Source organism: Temnothorax longispinosus, chromosome 5 (genome assembly GCF_030848805.1).
Source record: "Temnothorax longispinosus isolate EJ_2023e chromosome 5, Tlon_JGU_v1, whole genome shotgun sequence".
Taxonomy (NCBI): Eukaryota; Metazoa; Arthropoda; class Insecta; order Hymenoptera; family Formicidae; genus Temnothorax; species Temnothorax longispinosus.
The window spans coordinates 19,271,690-19,293,072 of record NC_092362.1 but is presented as its reverse complement, the minus strand read 5'-3'; the positions used below and the strand labels follow the sequence as shown (position 1 = coordinate 19,293,072).

General features: G+C 32.6%; 1 protein-coding gene and 1 long non-coding RNA gene across 2 annotated transcripts; one reads left to right on the top strand and one right to left on the bottom strand.

Moving 5' to 3' along the window:
* The first annotated feature begins 8,545 nt into the window (after window positions 1–8,545).
* LOC139813493 (cytosolic 10-formyltetrahydrofolate dehydrogenase-like) lies at window positions 8,546–8,872 on the top strand. Its single transcript, XM_071779005.1, has one exon. It carries the CDS (start codon window positions 8,546–8,548, stop codon window positions 8,870–8,872), a length of 327 nt encoding a protein of 108 aa, XP_071635106.1.
* Window positions 8,873–8,958: 86 nt separating this feature from the next.
* LOC139813107 (uncharacterized) lies at window positions 8,959–14,412 on the bottom strand. Its single transcript, XR_011732040.1, has 5 exons — window positions 14,353–14,412; window positions 13,600–13,984; window positions 13,087–13,254; window positions 11,071–11,269; window positions 8,959–10,814 (listed from the first exon to the last, which is right to left on the bottom strand). It is a non-coding gene; the product is annotated as an uncharacterized lncRNA (long non-coding RNA).
* Between the last annotated feature and the right edge of the window lie 6,971 nt (window positions 14,413–21,383).

Here is a 21,383-nt window from a genome sequence, read left to right as displayed (position 1 = left end):
AAAATGTTAAATTTTACGATAAAATCAATAAAATTTGAAGAATAAATTTCGTTCTCCCCTTACACGCCATCAAAGTTGAAGTTTATTCTTCAATTTCGCAAAGTCCATTTTAAATTATTTTTAGATTTTATTATATGTAATATTTTGTATATAAATATCTTTTTAAGCATGAATACAAGTTGAGCACGACTGGAGCCGGAAAACGACCTTAACGATAGTTCTGGTAATTTGCCAAAAAAAGTCCATTGAAAAAATTTTCTGCTAGTTTTCCGTAGCATAGAGTGAGATGCCGACGAAATCTAGAAGTTTCTATTTATATAAAACATTTTTCGAATAGTTCTGAACATACTGAAGCATTTTCTAAAGAATTCCCTAAAAGAGACACTAGCAATGTTGTATGATTTTTTAATAAATTTATGTCGTCCGAGCGTCACGCATTAGATCGAGAAAATAGATTGATATGCTGTACGAAATGTATACGCAGTTCCGGTTTATCTAATATATTTTTTAATAGTTCTGAACATACTGAAGCATTTTCTAAAAAGTTCCCGGCACTAGCAATGTTGTATGAAATTTTTTTTTCTTATCCAATTGCTCCAGAATTATTTGGATAAAGTGTCGAAATATATTTTATTATTTGGAAAACTACTCTATTTTAATAAAAAATTAATTAACAAGTAAACAATACCGGAAACAAGTTTTGGCGTTGGAAATTTATATTTTTTAATAGCTCAAATAATTGCTCCTTAATTGCTTCTTTAGAGAATCAAGAATTGTTCCCCTTTTAAAATTAATATTTTTAAAAATATTTACAAAATACGTAAAATTTATAATTATCACTCAAAAACATATTTTAATAACTTTGTGCAACTAAATCCAGCATAAAATAATTGCTTCTTAATTGCTCCTTATTGCTCTATTATTACTTTAATAATTTATTGCATTTTTATTAAAAAATTAACAAATTATATCAAGAGACACGGTAGTGTCTCGCGCCAAGTACACGCGGAGCGAGACCGATATAAATAAACGGAACGACAATTTTCTTTCTCAGAATCTTCTTTTTCGTCCAAAATACAAAATATATATAATTCAAACAAATCGGAGAAGCTGCCGTTATACTGCAGATTTACCATTATCTTACACATCAAATTTACCATTATCTGATGAGAAAAAGCCTCGTTACCGCTGGGTTTTGTCGATCGACACAAAATACAACCTGACTATTACTAATGTTGATATTACTTATGCGCTGAGTTTTACACTTTGAATTTTCCTTTATGGTTTCAATTGCTTTCACGTTAAAATTAAATTTACTGTGTTTGCTGTCCATGTTGAGCACGAAAGAAGAAAAGAAAGTGGTGAGTGTATATAATTGATTTTTATATATCATGTTATATATGAAAACTTCGCCTATTTTTCTCTAATCGAATTGCTTATTTAAATGTTTCAGAAAATAAGGAAAGCAGAAAGCGTTACATTGATTCAACATGACAACCTAAGAGGACAATCAGAGAGGGGGAGGAGGTTGGGAGAGGTATCGGGCGCAAATGGAACAACTTTGCGGCAAATATTATTTTTATTTTGTGTAAAAGTAATTTTTTTGTTTATTGAGCCTCTTTATTTCACTGTTTGATTTGAAAATAATAGAAGGAAAGGAGTAATTTAATAATTATTATTATATGTATAACTTAATATTATATGTATTAAGTGGTATTATATTCACTTTATATTATGCTTTATATTATATATTTACTTACTTTAATGATATAAACACATATTCAGAAGTTATTTAAAAGGATAAAAAAATACATATTAAACTATAACATAGTGGAGCATTGTATACTGATGAAGCATTGTATACTGGATTATTGTATACTGGAGCATTGTATAATACTGGAGCATTGTTCATATTTGTGATTTCCTGTAACATACATGATGCGTTTTATTAAAATTTATGTAAAAATGTTTCGTTTTTTTTCTCTTTTTCTAAAAATATCATATAAAAACTTTTGTATCATAGACCATATACGAATATTTATATATTATACATTGCAAAAAAGAATATTTTTTAAACTTTAAGAAACATATTTATAATGTTCGAAAAATGTTCCATTTTCAATATTAACCCTTAAATGCCACACCTCTCAAGAATCTCGTAAATGACACATGAGGTCTAAAAGACCCCAGCATGAAAAATGTCTCCTTACTCATTGATTTTTTTATATTTAGTTATGAAAATTATTTTCAATGTTGTTCAAGGCTTAGAAAAGAGAATAAAATGCTTATATGTTAAAATTTTAATTTCAACATAGTATAAAAAATTTAGTAAACTGAGTACTGCTAAGTGTACAAACGGGTAGGTCAATCACTCAACTATCATCAATGGGAGCATGAGCTCCATTTTTGGCAAGAACATTTGAAAACATTTCATTCTAAAGGGTCTGGGGTCCGCTGGACCCCGGGTGGCATTTAAGGGTTAAAGTTGTACACATAATGCATTTCATTAATCAAATTTAAATTGAGAAATTTAATTAAATTTTTAAACTTTAATTGCAAAATATTTGCGCAAGAAATCCATATCGTCTTGGTCGTAATAATCAATTAATTTCTATAGATCGGACAAAAATAAAAATTTTTAAGCACATAAAACGAATTTACTACTATAATCGTTATGGTCCGATTTCCACGAATTCGAAGATATTGCGCGCATCTCATAAAAGGTCTATTAAAATGAGGCGTGAATCGTCGCCAACATATACCTTTTGTGCGGTTGAAAAGCTGAAGAGCGGCTTAAGATATGCATAAATTTGTTCAAATATATATTGCATGATTCCGTTGTAAATGTCGGATATATTTACAGGGTGCGTATCTTTTGTATAAAAACCGAATGAATGTGGATGTGTTATCATGTAGTTATCCTCAATCTGACGGTTCTCCACACGCTTATCTGTAATGAAACAGTTTACATTCAAGCGAATTCGTACTAATGTCGGTACATTGATTTTTTTACGTTTGCGTCTCATTGGAACTCGTATAAGCTGAAGTTACACGACTTTCAAGATAAGCGGTGCATTAGGTTATTATTTGAAAATGTCAAATTTTAATCTTGTTCTATGAAATATTTACCAGTAGTATCAGTAAACTCATGTTCTGGAAGTAACGAGTCGATGGCTGTAGAATGCTTGGCGTCAGTTAAGGGCAACTTCGCGGCCACAACATTGTCATGTGCAACGACCTCAGATTTACTCGATTTAGTGCTTGCAGGATCCGATCTTTTCCTTCGGTTGTGTACCATCTGGAGAAATATCATTCTTATGAAATATTTCAGTGACTTACATGATCAATTCGGGTACAAAACACGACACATATTAGCGTTTGTGTTATATAATTAACTCCAAGAAAAGCTGTTTGTCAATAATACAGTGACGTACATATTTGTTGCATAAGACAAATTGCTATATAGGTGTTACATATATAAGTGTTTCGAATTAAATATTACATTTAAAAATATCAAATTAAATAAAATTTGAACTTTCAATAAAATGATAGTAATATAAATAATATATCGTGAATGTTAAGTTAATAAACATGTATCATTTCATCTGATCAAATAATAGGATAATGAACATTTACTAAGGGTCGAGGGCGGCCTCCGCCTAAATGGTAGATAAATTGCTTTCTACGCCTCAATTCTTCCATTCTTTTACGCTTAGTCTCTTTTGGATCTTCATTTTTTTCTGTTGTTGAGGCTTCTGACCGCGATGTCAATTCCGGAACTTCTGGAAAATATCGCGTCGATTCCTGGTCCGGTAATTGTTCCGCGCGATATTGTTCAATCGGAGATCGTATCCAGTGCTGCGAAACAGATTGATGTTGCAAATAGCGTGGATTGCTATCGTATTGATGTTCATAGCCGGATAGAACGAGGACGTCGGCAAGTGCGATACTCGCTAACGAGATTGTCACTGCTAAAAACTGAAAAAGAATGATTAACGAAACTTTATGCAGATTGTTCTTGAACAGATATTCGATATGGCAGAAATCTATTCCCAAAATTATTTATTTATTTAATAATTTAAAATTATTGGGAGAGAGATTACATATTTATGCATTTATTATGGAGTATTATTTTATTTGTATAAAAATCAAATTAGAGGAAAAGTGTAATGCAGAAAAGAAATAAACGTTTTATTACGTATTGATTTTTACAAAATTTCTGTCTAACGCTAATGACATATGGCTTTATTATTAAAAGTTCTAATTCCAGAAGTTAAAAACTCATAAAAATATTAAATAAATGTAAAATATGTCAGAAAGGTTTACTCACTAATCCTCGATGCGAAAACATCGTATTGCTCTTACAGTTTTACTTGATAAGACTAATGCGATTCCTCAGTGTCACTAACTGTCTGGAGTTGAATAAGAGTTAGAAAAACGATTAAAGCTGAGAATGAAGTAACAGACCCGAAGCCGAAAACTGTATCGCTCCTTGGCGTTTTCCGCCCTTTTTATACCCGAAATGGCCAGAACCCCCCGCGTGAGATTCTCACCACTTCCTACGTGTCTTAAGGGGGATGTTTTCTAGAAGTTTCTAGAAACGTAGTTTTTTAGCCTTATCTGGACCTTAGCCTATCAACAGCTGTCCGATAACCGTAGGATAAACCAAATATTTGTATTGATTTGAGCGTTCACTCGGAATTATGAGCTAGCGTGCGTCGTCTAAACCGTTCAAAAATTACAACGTGCGTCGTCCGAAATTTTAGGATAAAATTTCCGTAATAGTACAAAAGACCATATTTATTTCGCGATAACGTTCACGCACCAGCACTAATGATTACATCGCTGTGAACACGGTGCGTGGCTTTTACGTTTCGTTATTTCATAACTTTCAACGCACTTTAAACACCTCAGTGCTCCGTTACTTCGACGCATTATTATACGATAGCTTACGACCTCCTACAATCGGCAGCCGTCAGCTATGCATTATGTATCCATTTTAAGAGATTAACGGATGCACCTCGACCAGTGGATCTTGCGATTACTATGCTAATTGATTCCGCAAAACATTAGCCGTTATGATTTAATGTTCGTTCGATATCTGTTCATCTCTGTAGTTTGCTGAGACTTGCCATTCAATTCTATTCGGACAAATATAACAAATATAATTCTCTGACTAATTTTTATCGCGTTTCAAACATTGCGATGTTTGCCCCGTCAATAAAAATAACGAAAGATAAACATTCGCTCATGTCATTGAAAGTTGAGAGCTGAAAAACTGTAACAATTATTGTATTTTTGACTGCTCTCAGCTTTTAGTCTTTCTTACAGTAACCATTACATACTGCTATATACATCAGTAAACATTCTTCTAGTAACCAGTACGGATTTCACAGTAACCATTACGATAAAGACCAGTAATGATTCCGGTGCAATATTTCAACAAAAAAACAAAAAGAATTTTTTACTTTTTTATTTTCAAATAGTTTTAATTTTTTTCTAATATTTTTATAGTTTAATTCGTGGTTCCGCATATATTCTATTTTATTAATTAAAATTACGCACTGTTTGAAAATACATTGACGGGAGACGGGATTCGAACCTAAGATTCCAGAATGACAGCCTAATACGCTAATACTGAGCTAACAATCTATTCTACAATAACTATTATAAATTATCTCTATTTAAAATTATCTCTATTTTAAATTAACGCTGTTTGTAGTAAAATCTTTGCAGAGAAACGCTTACATAAAGCTTAAATCCTCAGATTTTGAATGCTTCAAAGCTCGTTTCTCTGCGAAGACCTTACTACAAACCTCACTAATTTAAAATGGACTTTGCAAAATTGAAGAATAAACTTCAACTTTGATGGCGTGTACGGGGAGAACGAAATTTATTCTCCAAATTTTATTGATTTAAGTGCTTTTTTAATCATTACGCTACCATATTTCTTCACTGACAATGAGTTATGACGATTTGAAGTGAGTAGTGCATTTTAAGGGGATCCTAAAGCCGTCTGTAATACCGGTTTTTTTTCTTAGAGAAAATCTTTTAATTGGCTTTATAGAAATGCAAAATTCTTGTATAGAATTAAAGTATAATACGCATCAAAATCTAGGTCATGGTGGTCGAATTTATATCGAAAACAAAAAAATTAATATTTTTTGTTAATTTTTGGCATACATGACGACAATATTTGCTTTGTACAAAAATTTTACAATAAATATCCACAAAATTAAACCGGCATGACCTATGGACAACATGTAAGAACAATATCGTGCAATTGGAAGTAAGAATAAAAGCCTACAAAAAAAGATTAATTGTAATAAATGCAATATATAACCTATAACCTTGTCTATCCTTGTCTATTATCATTGTCTATACAAGGACAGATATAGAATTTAGTCGGTAATACAGATATCTTGCTAAATAAACGGCGCAGGACAGTTTTTTTTTTTATTTAAAAGTGCAAAGTCCGTACTTTAAGATGGTATCAATAATTATGTTTGCCAATTTTTTTCTTAGGCGGTGGAAGACCGCAAATTTTAATATTTTGGATATCTCAAATACGTCCTTATTATTCAAAGCTGACTACGGCTTTGAGTATTAAACGGAGTAAAAATTAATCTAAAGCACCTTATAGTAGAAAGTTTGCCCTGTAAAACCGTTTTTTATACTATTTTTTACGTTAATTATTTGTTGAGTAATCACAGTTTAAGAATTGTGCAAATTAAAAATTTTCACTTGGCTTCCTCATCAAATTGAGATGTGCGATTTGGAAATTTGCACATAGCAAAGTCACAATTTTAAATTGAGAGAGTAGGAAATTAGCAAATTAAATCCACAACGTATTGCTACGCGCTCAAAGCTTCCTTTATGACGAATCTTGTCTTTATTAGATGCATAATTTTTAGTTTGGCTTCCTCATAGAGGAAGTTTTTCGCGCGTAGCAATACGTTGTGGATTCAATTTGCTAATTTCCTACTCTCTCAATTCAAAATTGTGACTTTGCTATGTGCAACTTTTCATATCGCACACCTCAATTTCATAAAAAAGCCAAGTGCAAATTTCTAATTTGCACAATTTTTTTCAAATTTTTTTCATAAAATTTACAGGCTGCATCTTCTTCTGCTTCTTTTCTGAAAGTCTATCTACCTCTATCCTTCCTTAACTTTCTTTAATTATACTTTTTCGTTTATATTAATTTTGTTTCGGAACAAACCAAATTTATTCCGAAGAGTCTAATCAATCAAATCTTAAAGAATTATATATGAAATAGGGGTAGAAAGGACTGAAGAATATAAAAAAATAAAAATAAATATCTTATTTGTGGAAATTAGAGCAACATTTAAAATTCGAAGAATCCGTACTTACATAGAAGCCTTATAAAACTGGATCTAATCAACTAAATCTTAAAGTATTATATATGAAATAGGGATAGAAAAGACTGAAAAAATATAATAAAATTAGAATTAAACCGATATCTTAAAATTTGCGGAAGTTAGAACAACCACAAACATTTTTGCAAAAATTCTAAATTTTATTTAAAATATTAAAAAAAAACCGCTATACCGATCATCGCCAAATTCAATCCCAACTTTCCTTACATGTTACTCTATCGATTAAAAAAAAATGCACCCCGATATCTAAAAAATTACGGAAGTTATATAGCATTAACGGACAATACATACGAACATTATTTAAAATTACGATTTTTCGACGTTTTCGAACATAAGCAACACATTGGCATCGAAAACTCAAAAAAACAATTTTTACTTCGGTCTTTTCTACCCCTATTTCATATATAATTTTTTTTAATTTGGTTGATTAGACTTAGCTTTATATGCGATCAAAGGTCCATATATGAAGTTTATGAAAACAAAGCTTCCTCTATGAGGAAGCAAAATGGGCAAAAATTACTGAGAAAAATAATCCCCTAATTTTTGGAGCAGTGTATTTATTTTAATACGTTTTTAAATAAATAGTTGGCAGCTTTATTCTATTCAGGCAGTTTTACTCTTTTCTAAATATTACAGGGCTTATATACTTATTATATCTTGAATACGTTGAGGTGGTGGTCCTGCACGTAATTCATGGCTTTGATTATTATTGAATGAAAATAATTTTGCCTTATCTCTGCTCTCACGTCTGTGTTTGCGCTTGCTTTATTGGTACAAAATGTTTAAATAAAATACATATCCTAAAGATTATTTTCAAGGCCATACTTATCAATAATAAACGAACTTTTTACATCGACGAGGATGTTTATGAAATTCAAGAGATTCGTTAGCCTCAGTGGGAGGCACAAGATAGGATAGGATTTAATCTTTCAATATAATTAAATGTCCATTATTTAATAATTTTTTTCCGTCCTCTAAGACGACTTTTCGTCGAGAAGACCATCCATGACGAGTGAGACATGTGGTCGACGAGGTGAAGAAGACCACCATTGGCAATCCACTGGACAGAAGTACGGCTCACGGACCGCAGAATCACAATGCTCATCTGGACAAACTTCTTCAGTTCGTGCAGAATAAGTCTTGCAATGGTCTACGGTGGCAAGAGAGTGAATCGTCCCGGCTGGTACTCGAGGACAACATGTACATTGCCAAAGAAGAGTCCTTCAAAGAGGCCGGTCATGTTAATCTCCAAGTTCAGCTCAAAGAACGTCAATCAGATGATCGCGCGGGCGAACAACACGGAATTCGGTCTGGCCTCTGGGATCCTCACCAAGGACATCAGCAGGGCATTCAGGTTCGCGGAGAAAATCGAGGCCGGCACCGTGTTCATCAACACGTACAACAAGACTGACGTAGCGCCACTGTTCGGCGGCTTTAATATGTCTGGATTCGGCAAGGATTTGGAGCAGTAGGCCCTCAACGAGTACCTCAAGACGAAAGCGGTCACCATCGAATATTAATGATTATTATCCGACAACGTTGTAACACACGATAATCACAGATGTGCGTAATGATGCGTGTCGTCGTTCTATGCGACGAAGCGATTTGCGTCGAGCCTGTCAATATAGTGTTACACATGATATTGTATCTACATCTCGCAATTTACGCGCCACAGAGCCGGGAGTACTTTTCGCGGTCGTCTCCGCGCCGTCTCTGTCGCCCGTTTTACCAGCCTCGGCCGAACGAACGATCGTGGATTCTTTTGCTTCCTCATAGAGGAAGCTTTTTTTTTATTTTTATTTTTTTTTTTCCCTCGTTGTTGCCATAACGGTCGCGGATGACGAGAAATAAAATTTATTAAGTAACGCGTGACGAACGAGTAAAGTGACGAACGTACATTTAGAGTGTCGAATACAGCTCGCGTTTAGCTCGGACTCTGCAGTAAAAGCGTGCTGTATGCTTGTTATATAGAATTGTGGCTCGATTTACGCTCCTCAACCGGAAAGAGCTGCGAAGGGATCTCCCCGTTTCTCCTTTTTTCTTTTTGCTGTAGTTTTCTAGGGTAGACGTATTAGAATATAAAGTTTACGATTCGTCCAATGGGCGATGTTTGCTATGCGTGATCAAGAGATGTGTTATTTGTTACAGTATTGCGATCTTTCCTTTTCTTTTTTCTATTTTCTTTATAAAAAAGACAGGTTTCCTGCGAGACACGCCGTCGAATTTAGCACAAAATGTACAAATAACGCGTTAAGCAACGTTTAGTTTGTTAACGCGCAGAGATATTTAATATTTCGTAATTTTATACTCGTTTTGTTTTCTCTCCTCCGCCCCCTTGTTTCTTTCTCTCCTTTTTCTTTATTTAACCCCGAAGATTTCGTACGCTCGTTACCTTGGCGAGAGCGTCCGTTTAATAGACTGCTCTGAAGTGTGAAAGGCATGGAAAATCGCGGATTCGCGCAGTTTCCGCACAGTTTCACGAAATGTGTATACATCAGTAGCGTGCATGATATTTTCTACTTTTTACCGTTTAAGCCGCGCGCGAGCCGCATTAGTGTGGTAGTAGTATTAGAGAGATATATTTTTGTATGAAAACAATATAAATTTCGTTTCTGCTGTGAGATCTCATTGTATGAACATTCATTAATAAAGATTCGAGTTTTATCGATTCAGCCGCATTTTTATCGCTTTTTTTCGCATAAAAATTATATATATGTATGTATATGTAAGAGCAATTGATGCTCATATGATTCGCACGCATGCAGCACTCACGCGTGCGAGTTATATATGAGCATCAATTGAGGACACATCTGTCTAGCACCAATCACCTTGAGTTCACGCCGTGCAAATTATCCTTTATATTATGCTTCATACTATATATTTACTTACTTTAATGATATAAATACATATTTAGAAGTTATTTAGGATAAAGAAAACATAATAATCCTTGGCAAATTGGAGCACTGTATACTGTTGAAGCATTGTATGTTGGATTATTGAATACTAGAGCATTATAATGTACGGGAGCATTGTACACTGGAGCTTGTATATATTTGTGATGTTTCCCTCCGGCTCCGCCTTGAAACCGATAAAGTAATCCTCAAGTCTCTCTCCATCGTCCCAATCATTCGGATAATAATATAAATTGTTAAAATTATAATTTGGGCACGGTCTGTCATTTGTGTCATATGGCGCACCGACAATCTCATTGGTTGCCGATAATTGCTCGTTACTTCTGTATGGATTTTGCACATAGGTAACGAAAGGTGGTTGAGATTCTACAGAAGTAGGTGTTGCCGCCGTATCGGCATATTGGTAAGGTTTCGGTGTCATTTCAGAGTAAAAAGGACGTTGTAATGTCTTGTCCTGATGGCTTGGCTCTGCCATGCTGATCATGTTCATATTTATGATTTCCTGTAACATACATAATGCATATATGCTTTATTATGTTATTTTTAATTTTATCAACATGTAATTATTTTTGTGGTATTAATGGAGACAAATGCAAAGTTTCTGATAATATTTTAATTAAATTTTTAAATTTTAATTGAAAAATATTTGAGCATCCATATCGTTTCGGTCGTAATAATCCATTAAATTTCAATAGATCGGACAAAAATAAAATTTTTTAAGCACATAAAATGAATTATATTAAAGCTAGAATCTTTACCTGAGGCAAAGGCCTAATATATTGTGGTTTGTTCAGCAGCGTGTGAAGTTCTCTAAACCAATTTGGCGTTTCTTTCACAGTGTTGATTGTATAATACTGGTTAATCATACTTTGCCATGTGTGGGAACGTTGTATAAACCGAATAAACGTGGATTTGTTATGTAGTCATTCCTGATCTGACGGTTCTCCACACGCTTATCTGTAATTGAACAGTTTACATTCAAGCGAATTCGTACTAATATCGATACATTGGCCGGTATTCATAATCAGATCTTATTTCAAGACCGTCTTAAGTAATGTCTTAAGATAAAGAAAACTTAATCCGCCAGTGGTTAAAACAAAATCAATTATTTATTACTCGACTACCTGGCTTAAATTATATATAAGTGCACAACGTTTCGGCTCACGGTTAGAGCCCTTATCAAGTGCCGTCTGAAATATAAACATCGCGATGTAACACAATAAAAAATATATAAATTGGAAATTAGTCATAAAAACAGAGAGCGTTACCTAATCGTCAATAAAACTCGTCATATATTAGTCAAGACCTCCTTTCGTTCATGGGAATGTCCCAGCATTATCACAAAGCGCAAACTACGGGAAATCACTCATATAAAACCGATATACAGAGAAGAGATGTGACAATCAATGATGATGATCAATGATGATGATTTTGAGATTCGGGTTTTCCTTCGGTATGTAGATGATATTTTTGCCATAGTGCCGAAGAATGCGGTCAATGTGATGCTTGACGTCTTTAATAATTATCACCCCCCGTTTACAGTTCACCTTCGAAACTGAGGTTGATAACTCTATACCTTTTCTTGATACATTAGTCATAAGAGATGGTGAAAGGCTAATTACGAACTGGTACAGAAAGCCGACCTTTTCGGGACGATATATAAATTACTTCTCCAATCATCCACACAAATATAAAATTAACACCATTACTAACTTGGTTGACCGTGCTGTTTTGTTATCTGACGATCGGTTCCACCATACAAATATCAAAATTGTTAAAGACATTCTTATAATAATTGTTTTCCGACCAAGTTAGTGAATAAACAGATACACAATAGATTATTGCAATTGAAGAACAGAAAAGATAGTGGCGATCTCTCAGACGTTTCAACAGACGATAACAAAACAGCACGGTCAACCAAGTTAGTAATGGTGTTAATTTTATATTTGTGTGGATGATTGGAGAAGTAATTATATATCGTCCCGAAAAGGTCGGCTTTCTGTACCATCAGTTCGTAATTAGCCTCTCACCATCTCTTATGACTAAGTATCAAGAAAAGGTATAGAGTTATCAACCTCAGTTTCGAAGGTGAACTGTAAACGGGGGTGATAATTATTAAAGACGTCAAGCATCACATTGACCGCATTCTTCGGCACTATGGCAAAAATATCATCTACATACCGAAGGAAAACCCGAATCTCAAAATCATCATCATTGATCATCATCATTGATTGTCACATCTCTTTCTCTGTATATCGGTTTATATAAGTGATTTCCCGTAGTTTGCGCTTTGTGATAATGCTGGGACATTCCCATGAACGAAAGGAGGTCTTGACTAATATATGACGAGTCTTATTGACGATTAGGTAACGCTCTCTGTTTTTATGACTAATTTCCAATTTATATATTTTTTATTGTGTTACATCGCGATGTTCATATTTCAGACGGCACTTGATAAGGGCTCTTAACCGTGAGCCGAAACGTGTGCACTTATATATAATTTAAGCCAGGTAGTCGAGTAATAAATAATTGATTTTAATGTCTTAAGATGCTAATACGGCACTGTGATTGGTTAATGACATCTTAAGATTGTACTTAAGATGGTCTTAAATATAAGAACCGACTATGTGAATACCGGTTAATTGATTTTTTTTACGTTTGTGTCTCATTGGAACTCGTATAAGAAAGAAGTTACACGACTTTTAAGATAAGCGGTGCATTTAGGTTATTATTTGAAGATGTCAAATTTTAATCTTGTTCTATGAAATATTTACCAGTAGTATCAGTAAGCTCATGTTCTGGAAGTAACGAGTCGATGGTTGTAGAAGCTTGGCGTCAGTTGAGGGCGACTTCGCGGCCACATCATTGTCATGTGCAACGACCTCAGATTTACTGGATTCAGTGCTTGCAGGATCCGATCTTTTCCTTCGGTTGTGTACCATCTGGAGAAATATCATTCTTATGAAATAGAAATATTCAGTAACTTACATGATCAATTTCTGTACAAAAACACGACAAATATTAGCGTTTGTGTTATATAATTAACTTCAACGAAAACTGTTTGTCAATAATACAGTGACGTACATATTTGTCGCATAAGCAAATTGCTAGGTGTTACATACAGGTGTTTTGAATTTAATATTACACTTAAAAATATCAAATTAAATAAAATTTGAACTTTCAATGAAATGATAGTAATATAAATAAAATATTGCGAATGTTAAGTTAATAAAACATTATACTTATATTATTTTCTCAGGTCAAGTAATAGAATAATGAGCACTTACCAAAGATTGAGGATGGCCGACATATCCATACACCGAGGGCCGAACATATCCATGACCTCCTATTCTTGCGAAATGCACATGGTGTGACCTCGGTAAATAATGGTGGTACGGTGGACGATGTGGATAGCTTAACACATGCGAACGAGCATCGGTTGATTCGATTCATAGGGATACACTGTTTGAACTCCCGGACGATATTGCGTCGATTCCTGGTTCGGTAATTGTTCCGCGCGATATTGTTCAATCGGAGACTGTGTCCAGTACTGCGGAGCAGACTGATCTTGCAAATAGCGTCGATTGCTATCGTATTGATGTTTATATCCGGTTGAACGAGGACGTTGGCAAGTGAAATACTTGCTAGTGAGATTGTCATCACTGCTAAGAACTGAAAAAAAATAATTAAGGAAATTTTATGCAGATTGTTCTTGAATAGATATTCGATATGGCAGAAATTTGTTCCCTAAATTATTTATTACTTAATAATTTAAAATTATTGGGAGAGAGATTACATATTTATGGATTTACTATGGAATATTATTTATTAGTATAAAAATCGAATTAGAGGAAAAGTAAAATGCAGAAAAGAAATAAACGTTTTATTAATTTATTACGTATTAATTTTTACAAAATTTCTGTCTAACGGTGATGACATGATTTTATTATTAAAAAGTTCTAATTCCAGAAGTTAAAAACTCATAAAATATTAAATAAATATAATATGTCATATAACATATGTCAGAAAAGTTTACTCACTAATCCTCGGTGCGAAAACATCGTGTTGCTCTTACAGTTTCACTTGATGTGACTAACGCGATTCCTCAGTGGTACTAACTTAAATAACCTGAAAAATCGCTGACGTTATGTTGAATTTTTCCGCATTCCATAATTTCGTCAGTTTGTACTTTGTACATTGTGAAATCGTTTCGAAGCAAAAATACGGACGTCATGAAATTTTTAAGAAAGTATGCGTTGTTCATGTACGCATTAACAATCGTTGCTGCAACAATTCGATTTGCGCGCGGACTTCCGTTTGTTGTAAAATCCACGATTACGAAACTCAGTAATGATATGCATATATGGAATGCACGAAATAGCACGTCCTCGAAAGTTCGTTGCATACTACGGGGCGAGTGTACCCGCAGACGTGCCCTGATTATCGCATAAGTGGGTGGTTGGATGCTGAGACGTTGATCTAGAGCCTAGACTTCTCTCTCGCTGCGGGCCACTCTGAATATAAATATCGCTAAGCAATCTTTCGTCTGCGTTTTATTTTCCCGCATTATATTATAGCACGCGAAACTTGAAACCAGGAGGTAAATTCCTGAAGCGATTTCATAATTCCCAGATATTAGTAATATCTATTAGCGATACGGTAATATCATGTTAAATTGCTAGTAATATTCGCGGCAACTTCAATATTTTTCAGAATCAAATATCATTTTTGTAATACGTATTGCTTAGTTTGTGCAAAGTTTTTTTTTTAAAGATAGAAGTTAAAAATCAAAGGTTTTAGTTTGATAGTCCAACAAATTTATATATTAATTTACATCATTTTAGTTTCCTCGTGTTAATATGACTCTTCCTAAGTGTTAAGTGTGCGACAATTACATGTTTTTTCCATATTTCATATCCGATTATAAAATCGTAAACGTTATATTATAAATTTTTCAAATTTTCTCTGTATCTCGACAAACCTATCGTAATTCGAATGATCACAATTATTTTGCAGAAACCAAATGTATTTTTGTAAAATGACTTCATTATCAGAAGACGATTATACGTTCCATGAATAATCAAAACTCAATCTCTCCGCAATGCAATGTTTCCGCGAGGTTCACCTTTTGGTAGAGAAGTTTCTGCCGGGCGACAGGAAGAGCGCCGACCCCGCGCATCCGACCACCTCGGCGAAAAACGATCGGCTCATTCAGCTTATCATCAAAGGCATCTTGTACGAATTCTACGTAAATTAAAAATGCCGAGCGAAAGCTATCGGTCGAAAGAGAGCGAACAGATGATTTTGTCTCTTTATCTTTTTTTTTGTTTTATTTTATTAAAGGATAAAATTTGCCAAAATTATATCAAAATTAAAATTAAAATTACTTTTATTTTTTCTGTATACACGTAAACTATATAATTACTTGATAAAATTTTAAATTGTTTATTTATACATATATATTTATAATATTTACATATATTTATACATTTATTTTCATTTTGATAGTATATATATATTTTATAATTTAACTTTGTTTCGTTTAGATTTTTAATTCCGTGCATTCTCTCTTATGTTATAGGTAGAGATGAGTTTCTCGAGGCTACTGATGGATACCCCCGTGGGCCCCACACTCAGAAAGTTTTCTTGTACACGTGACATTAATAAAGTACCAAATTCATAAAAATACGGGTACCTTCGGGCCCTTTCGTGTAAGATCGTGATTCTTGTAATATTCTCACATAGCCGAGAATATTTAATTTTAATTAATTGTGTCTTTTTTTTAGACTCGCCTTTTCCAATACGAGAATCTATATTCAAATTTATAAAAAAGCATAAATAAATATATTTAATATATTAAGTTATTGCTTGCATCGATGCTGCTCGCCACGCATGCGCAGAAAAAACGCGTTCCCCGCTAACACACCCTCACCGAAAAAACTTGTAGAACTATTGAAATGACAACTATTCGTAACTATTAGTGCACACTACTCAATAGTAATTTCGCGCACTGTTGGAATTCGTACTAGTAGTGTTACGTACGCACTAGTAGTTATCGATCTATAAATAGTGATCCTCAAGTGTGCGCAACAGTGGACCATTAGTTTACTAGTTGCCAGTCCACACTAGGTGCCACTAGTTTTCACTGAAATTGAGACTAGTGTCACTAGTGCATTTTTTCTAAATAACGACGTGAATAAAAATGGACCTGCACAGTTTTTAATAAGAACATATTATGAACGATATGTATATATATATGTATATATATTCGTTCTTATAAAAACTGTACAAGTCCATTTTTATTCACGTCGTTATTTAGAAAAAATGCACTATAGTCTCAATTTCAGTGAAAACTATAGTGGACTAACAACTAGTAAACTAATATATATTGCAGCCAATCTATAATTTAATAAAATTGTTTAATAACGACAAAAATTCACCGCACTCATGGCGAGTAGAACATAAGAATTTAGAGATCACCAGTTATTGTTTCTTATTATATTATATGTATAATAATTATTTTGTTGAGAGTAGAAACAGAAATACTACATATATTGCCATGCCGTGTCATTTCAAACTGAAGTTAAACACTTTTAAACATTACATGCACTTCTTGCAAATATTATACTTACATACTGGAAAATGGAAATTTTAATAATTACGTAGTACATGTTTAAGATGTTTTTGTCGAGTTCTATGTGTTATAGATTGATAACGATGAAAGTAATAAGTAAAAGAAGGTAATAAGCAAAAGTAATAAATAAGGGCAGTAATAAATAACGTTTATGTTATAAGTATATTTTAATATTTTCAATATTTACTTACGTGTTGTCTCCTTTTTGGTCTGTGTACAGAATTTTCATAAAGCCATTTTTTGGAAAATCACCCTTAGAAAATTATCAACAAACTGCATTTTAAAATGTAAATACCGCTCCACAATACTTCGTTGAAATGTAGCGTCAATATATTCGTTTCATTGTATAAATATGTTCCTTCGGTTTATAGATTATAGTGCCGTTAATCAGCGTTGTCGCCGCTTTATTTATTTCTAATTCTTGCGAGTGTAAGCTTATTTTTGACGATGTGTAAGTAAAATATCGATGATAACACTGGTTTTTCACCGTGAAAAGTAGTGTTTGCCTTTTTTGAGATGTGGGATCAAAACTGATGTTATATATAACTGGTACTGTGTTGTTGGGTAAACGATGGATGATTTCTGAATCATCAGCGATACAGGAGATGGTGACTACGACCAATATATGACCGTTATGTAATAACAATTTTGGGAATTCCATGTCAGTATACTCGCTTTAGGTGTCTGTAATTTTTCGTTAAAAAGAAAAATAATAATGCAATGCAGTACAAGTTAATGAAATTTAATATTAATTTTTATACGAAAACGAAAGAATAGAGAAAGAAAGAGAGAAGAAAGATAATTCCAACTTTATCAAGAGGACTATATTATTTCGCCTTTTAAAATTGTTATTTCTATAACGTTTTATATATTTCTATATATATCTTCAACGAAAGATAAATAATAATTATTATTGTTTTTTTAACTTACTTTGTATATTATACGTGCTGATTAAATACAGTTCTGTGCAGCAGTTAATTATGCGTTGTCGTCACAAAAGTCGTTATTATCAAAGACAGATCAGCGAAAATGCCGTTTTGCCATCTCGAAAGATCACCGAATACTGGCTACAATGTCAATCTCTGATGTTTTGATAGATATGTCGCGTAAATACAGTGCCTCACGGAATAGACTCGTAATATTGTTACATATTTCTTTTTAAAATTCGCGAATAAAAATATCCGCAGGAAGATCGTAGATCATAAATATGTGTTTGTTCATATGTTAATATTGAAAAGTCGTTTTCGTCAGTTGCACTTCTTTGAGTCAGATAATACATGAATAATATATTTATCATTAAATTCTGTAAGATCATGTCCATATAGTAGATGTATTTTACCAAATGTTGAATTTTTCCTTCTCGATAACATTGAGGTGCATATAGTTCCTGAGTTATAAACGATTGAAAATAAAAGCTTATTAAAAATTAAGCTTGTAATTAAAACAATTTTAATTAATCTCTCCCCCATTCTTGCTGACATGGTCATGGAGGATCTGGAGACAAAGTGTTTACAAATGCTTAGCTTTCCTGTACCTTTCTTTAAGAGATATGTCGATGACGTGTTCGCAATTGTTCCCAGGTTGAAAGTCGATGAGATACTTACAGTTTTCAATAACTACCATAACAGATTAAAATTTACTTACGAGTTGGAAAAGGATGGTTCTTTAAGTTTTCTTGACACAATGGTGATCCGCGAAAATAATTTGTTACTTACTGATTGGTACAGAAAACCCACTTTCTCAGGACGTTATATTAATTATTTTTCGAACCATCCTTTTAAATACAAAATTAATATTATACGGAATCTTGTTGATAGAGCTATCCTTTTATCTGACACGCGTTTCCACAGGAATAACTTAAGCGAAATAAAAAAGATTCTTTCAAACAATTGTTATCCGAACAAAGTTATCAACAGATACATCAATATCAGACTTAATGAGCTGCGGACGCGTCACAACAATTCTAATAATTCCAACAGCGATAGCGTGGCTCGGGATCCTCGAAAATTTATAACCATTCCGTATGTTAAAGGCCTAAGCCACAACGTCGGCCGCACAATGCGCGATGCGGAATTTAAAGTGCTGCTCACTATTCCGAAGAAATTAGACTGCATCATAAAAAAGGGGAAAGACAAGTTACCGAATCTTAAACAAACTGAGTTAGTGTACAGGATTGATTGCGCTAATTGTAACGCTGCATACATCGGTCAAACAAAAAGACACTTAGAGACGCGTATTAAGGAACATGCTTGCGACATTAGGAAGAATAGCGATAATCATTCTGTCGTGAGTAAGCACCGTCTCACTCACAAACATGATTTCAATTGGCAACAACCAAAAATTTTATACAAGGAAAGACAGTTCAAGAAGCGTGAAATCTCTGAGATGTTTTTTATTAAGAAATGTGACAGCGCAATCAATCTACAAAAAGACACCGAAAATTTACCAGCGAATTACAACCGAGTTATTGACGCAACTTAGGTTTGCCGGTTTTGTTTTGTCCGTGAGCACAGTTAGTTATTCGCCTATTATGTGTCTCTCAGTACGACTTTGACTGTGGAGAGGTATGGTTGTGCTCTCTGACATGACTTGCCTTTTTCTTTCCCTCTACAATCTGTCTTTTGACACGCACAACGTATGTATCTTTTACACTCATTTAATTTAACCTATTTAATTTACACGTATTTAATTCAATCTTTTACACTCATTTAATTTAACCTATTTAATTTACACGTATTTAATTCAATTCTTTTATTTTATTTCTATGTTATAGACTTGGTAACTTTTCATGTTTTTATCTTTTTGACTACCTAATTTGACTACTTTTTGACTTTTTAACTTAACTTATTTTATTTACACTTATTTAATTCAAATTCTTTTATCTTATTTTTACTTTATGGTATAGATTTTCACTTTATGTTATAGACTTGGTAACTTGTCATGATTTTATCTTATTGACTACTGCGTTTTTGCGATTCTAGATTTACGATTGCATGATATGGTTTGGGCACTAATGTCAGCGAATTAAAAAATGTTGTGTGCGTGGTTCTAATTCACTTGATAAGGACCAGAATGTGGTCGAAACGTTGTGAAGAATAAAATTGTTTTTGGCCAGTCCGGTCGAGAAAAACGACTTTTATTTTAAAACAATTTTAATATACTTTTTTAAAAAATATATTTATAATGTATAAATTATAATCGTCAAATCATAGCTATTTGATTTCAGAAATTTACTATGAGGAATTAAAATTACAATTAGTCCAAGTGTATTTTATAATTGTCAATTTTATATTAAATTTAGTATATTCAGCTACAAAGTGTTATAAAAATATTTAAAGAAACACAGTAATGTAAAAATTATAAAGCACATACGTAATTTACTACTAATCAAATGGCAATAAAATATATTTTATATATGTCACAAGAAATAAAAATTATATTAATCACTGAAATCATACTAAACATATTAATACAAACGATATATGTACTTGATCTGAAATATATTATTTCGATATTTTAACGCTAATAGATTATGTATTAATTTAGATTCGTACGGTACAAGTAGTTTGAGCTAACTATAGTACATAAATATAAAGCATACACGGAGAAAAATAAATTTAATAAAAATCCGATAAATATGAAATCTGTGATTATAAAATATATACCTTGTCAAGTTGTGCTCTTTAGTATAAAGGTTGGAAATAAAGCCTTTCAATATTGCGATTGTAACATGGGTGATCTATAAAAGTGATACAAAATATTCATACTTGATACTTTATATTCAAAAAAATTAATTATATAATGTAGACGAAAATATATGCAATAATAAAATGATGAAAATGGGGGTTGTAAATAATATTAAAATTTGAAGAATGAACAGAAATTTTTATTCTATACAGTAATAAATACTGTTTAAATAAAGTTTTTAGTACAATGCGACGTTATTATTTCATGTCTTTTATTCAAAGTCTAGCAATGATTATAATTATAATTATAATTAAAATTTTAAGTACATTGTTAGCAAATAATACTATTACATAATGTCTACAAAGTATTATAAATTCAATTTAAAAAATTCATCCGCATGAGCTTTATATCAAATGTAATAAAACTAAAGTGCGTTTATAAAATATATTTACGAAGAATATCAAACAGCATCAAGTCTAATACTCTATAAATTATTTTTTAATTACAGAACAGTAATATGTCATATTATAACAGTATAACAATAATATGACATATAAATATATTTAATTACAGAACAGAGCATTGTCACAGAGAATTTTATCAATAGCTTCCAGACTATTAATAAAATACTATGAATTATAAAAATATTAGAAATAATTAAAAATGATTAAAAATTATTTACAAAGCAGTAATAATAAATAAAAATAGTATTGTTTGAAAAATTATGCAGATAGGTCTTGATCAGACGCA

Bases quoted from the DNA above. Each gene is read 5' to 3' on its own strand.
- LOC139813493 (XM_071779005.1), top strand. From the start codon at position 8,546: ATGGTCTACGGTGGCAAGAGAGTGAATCGTCCCGGCTGGTACTCGAGG.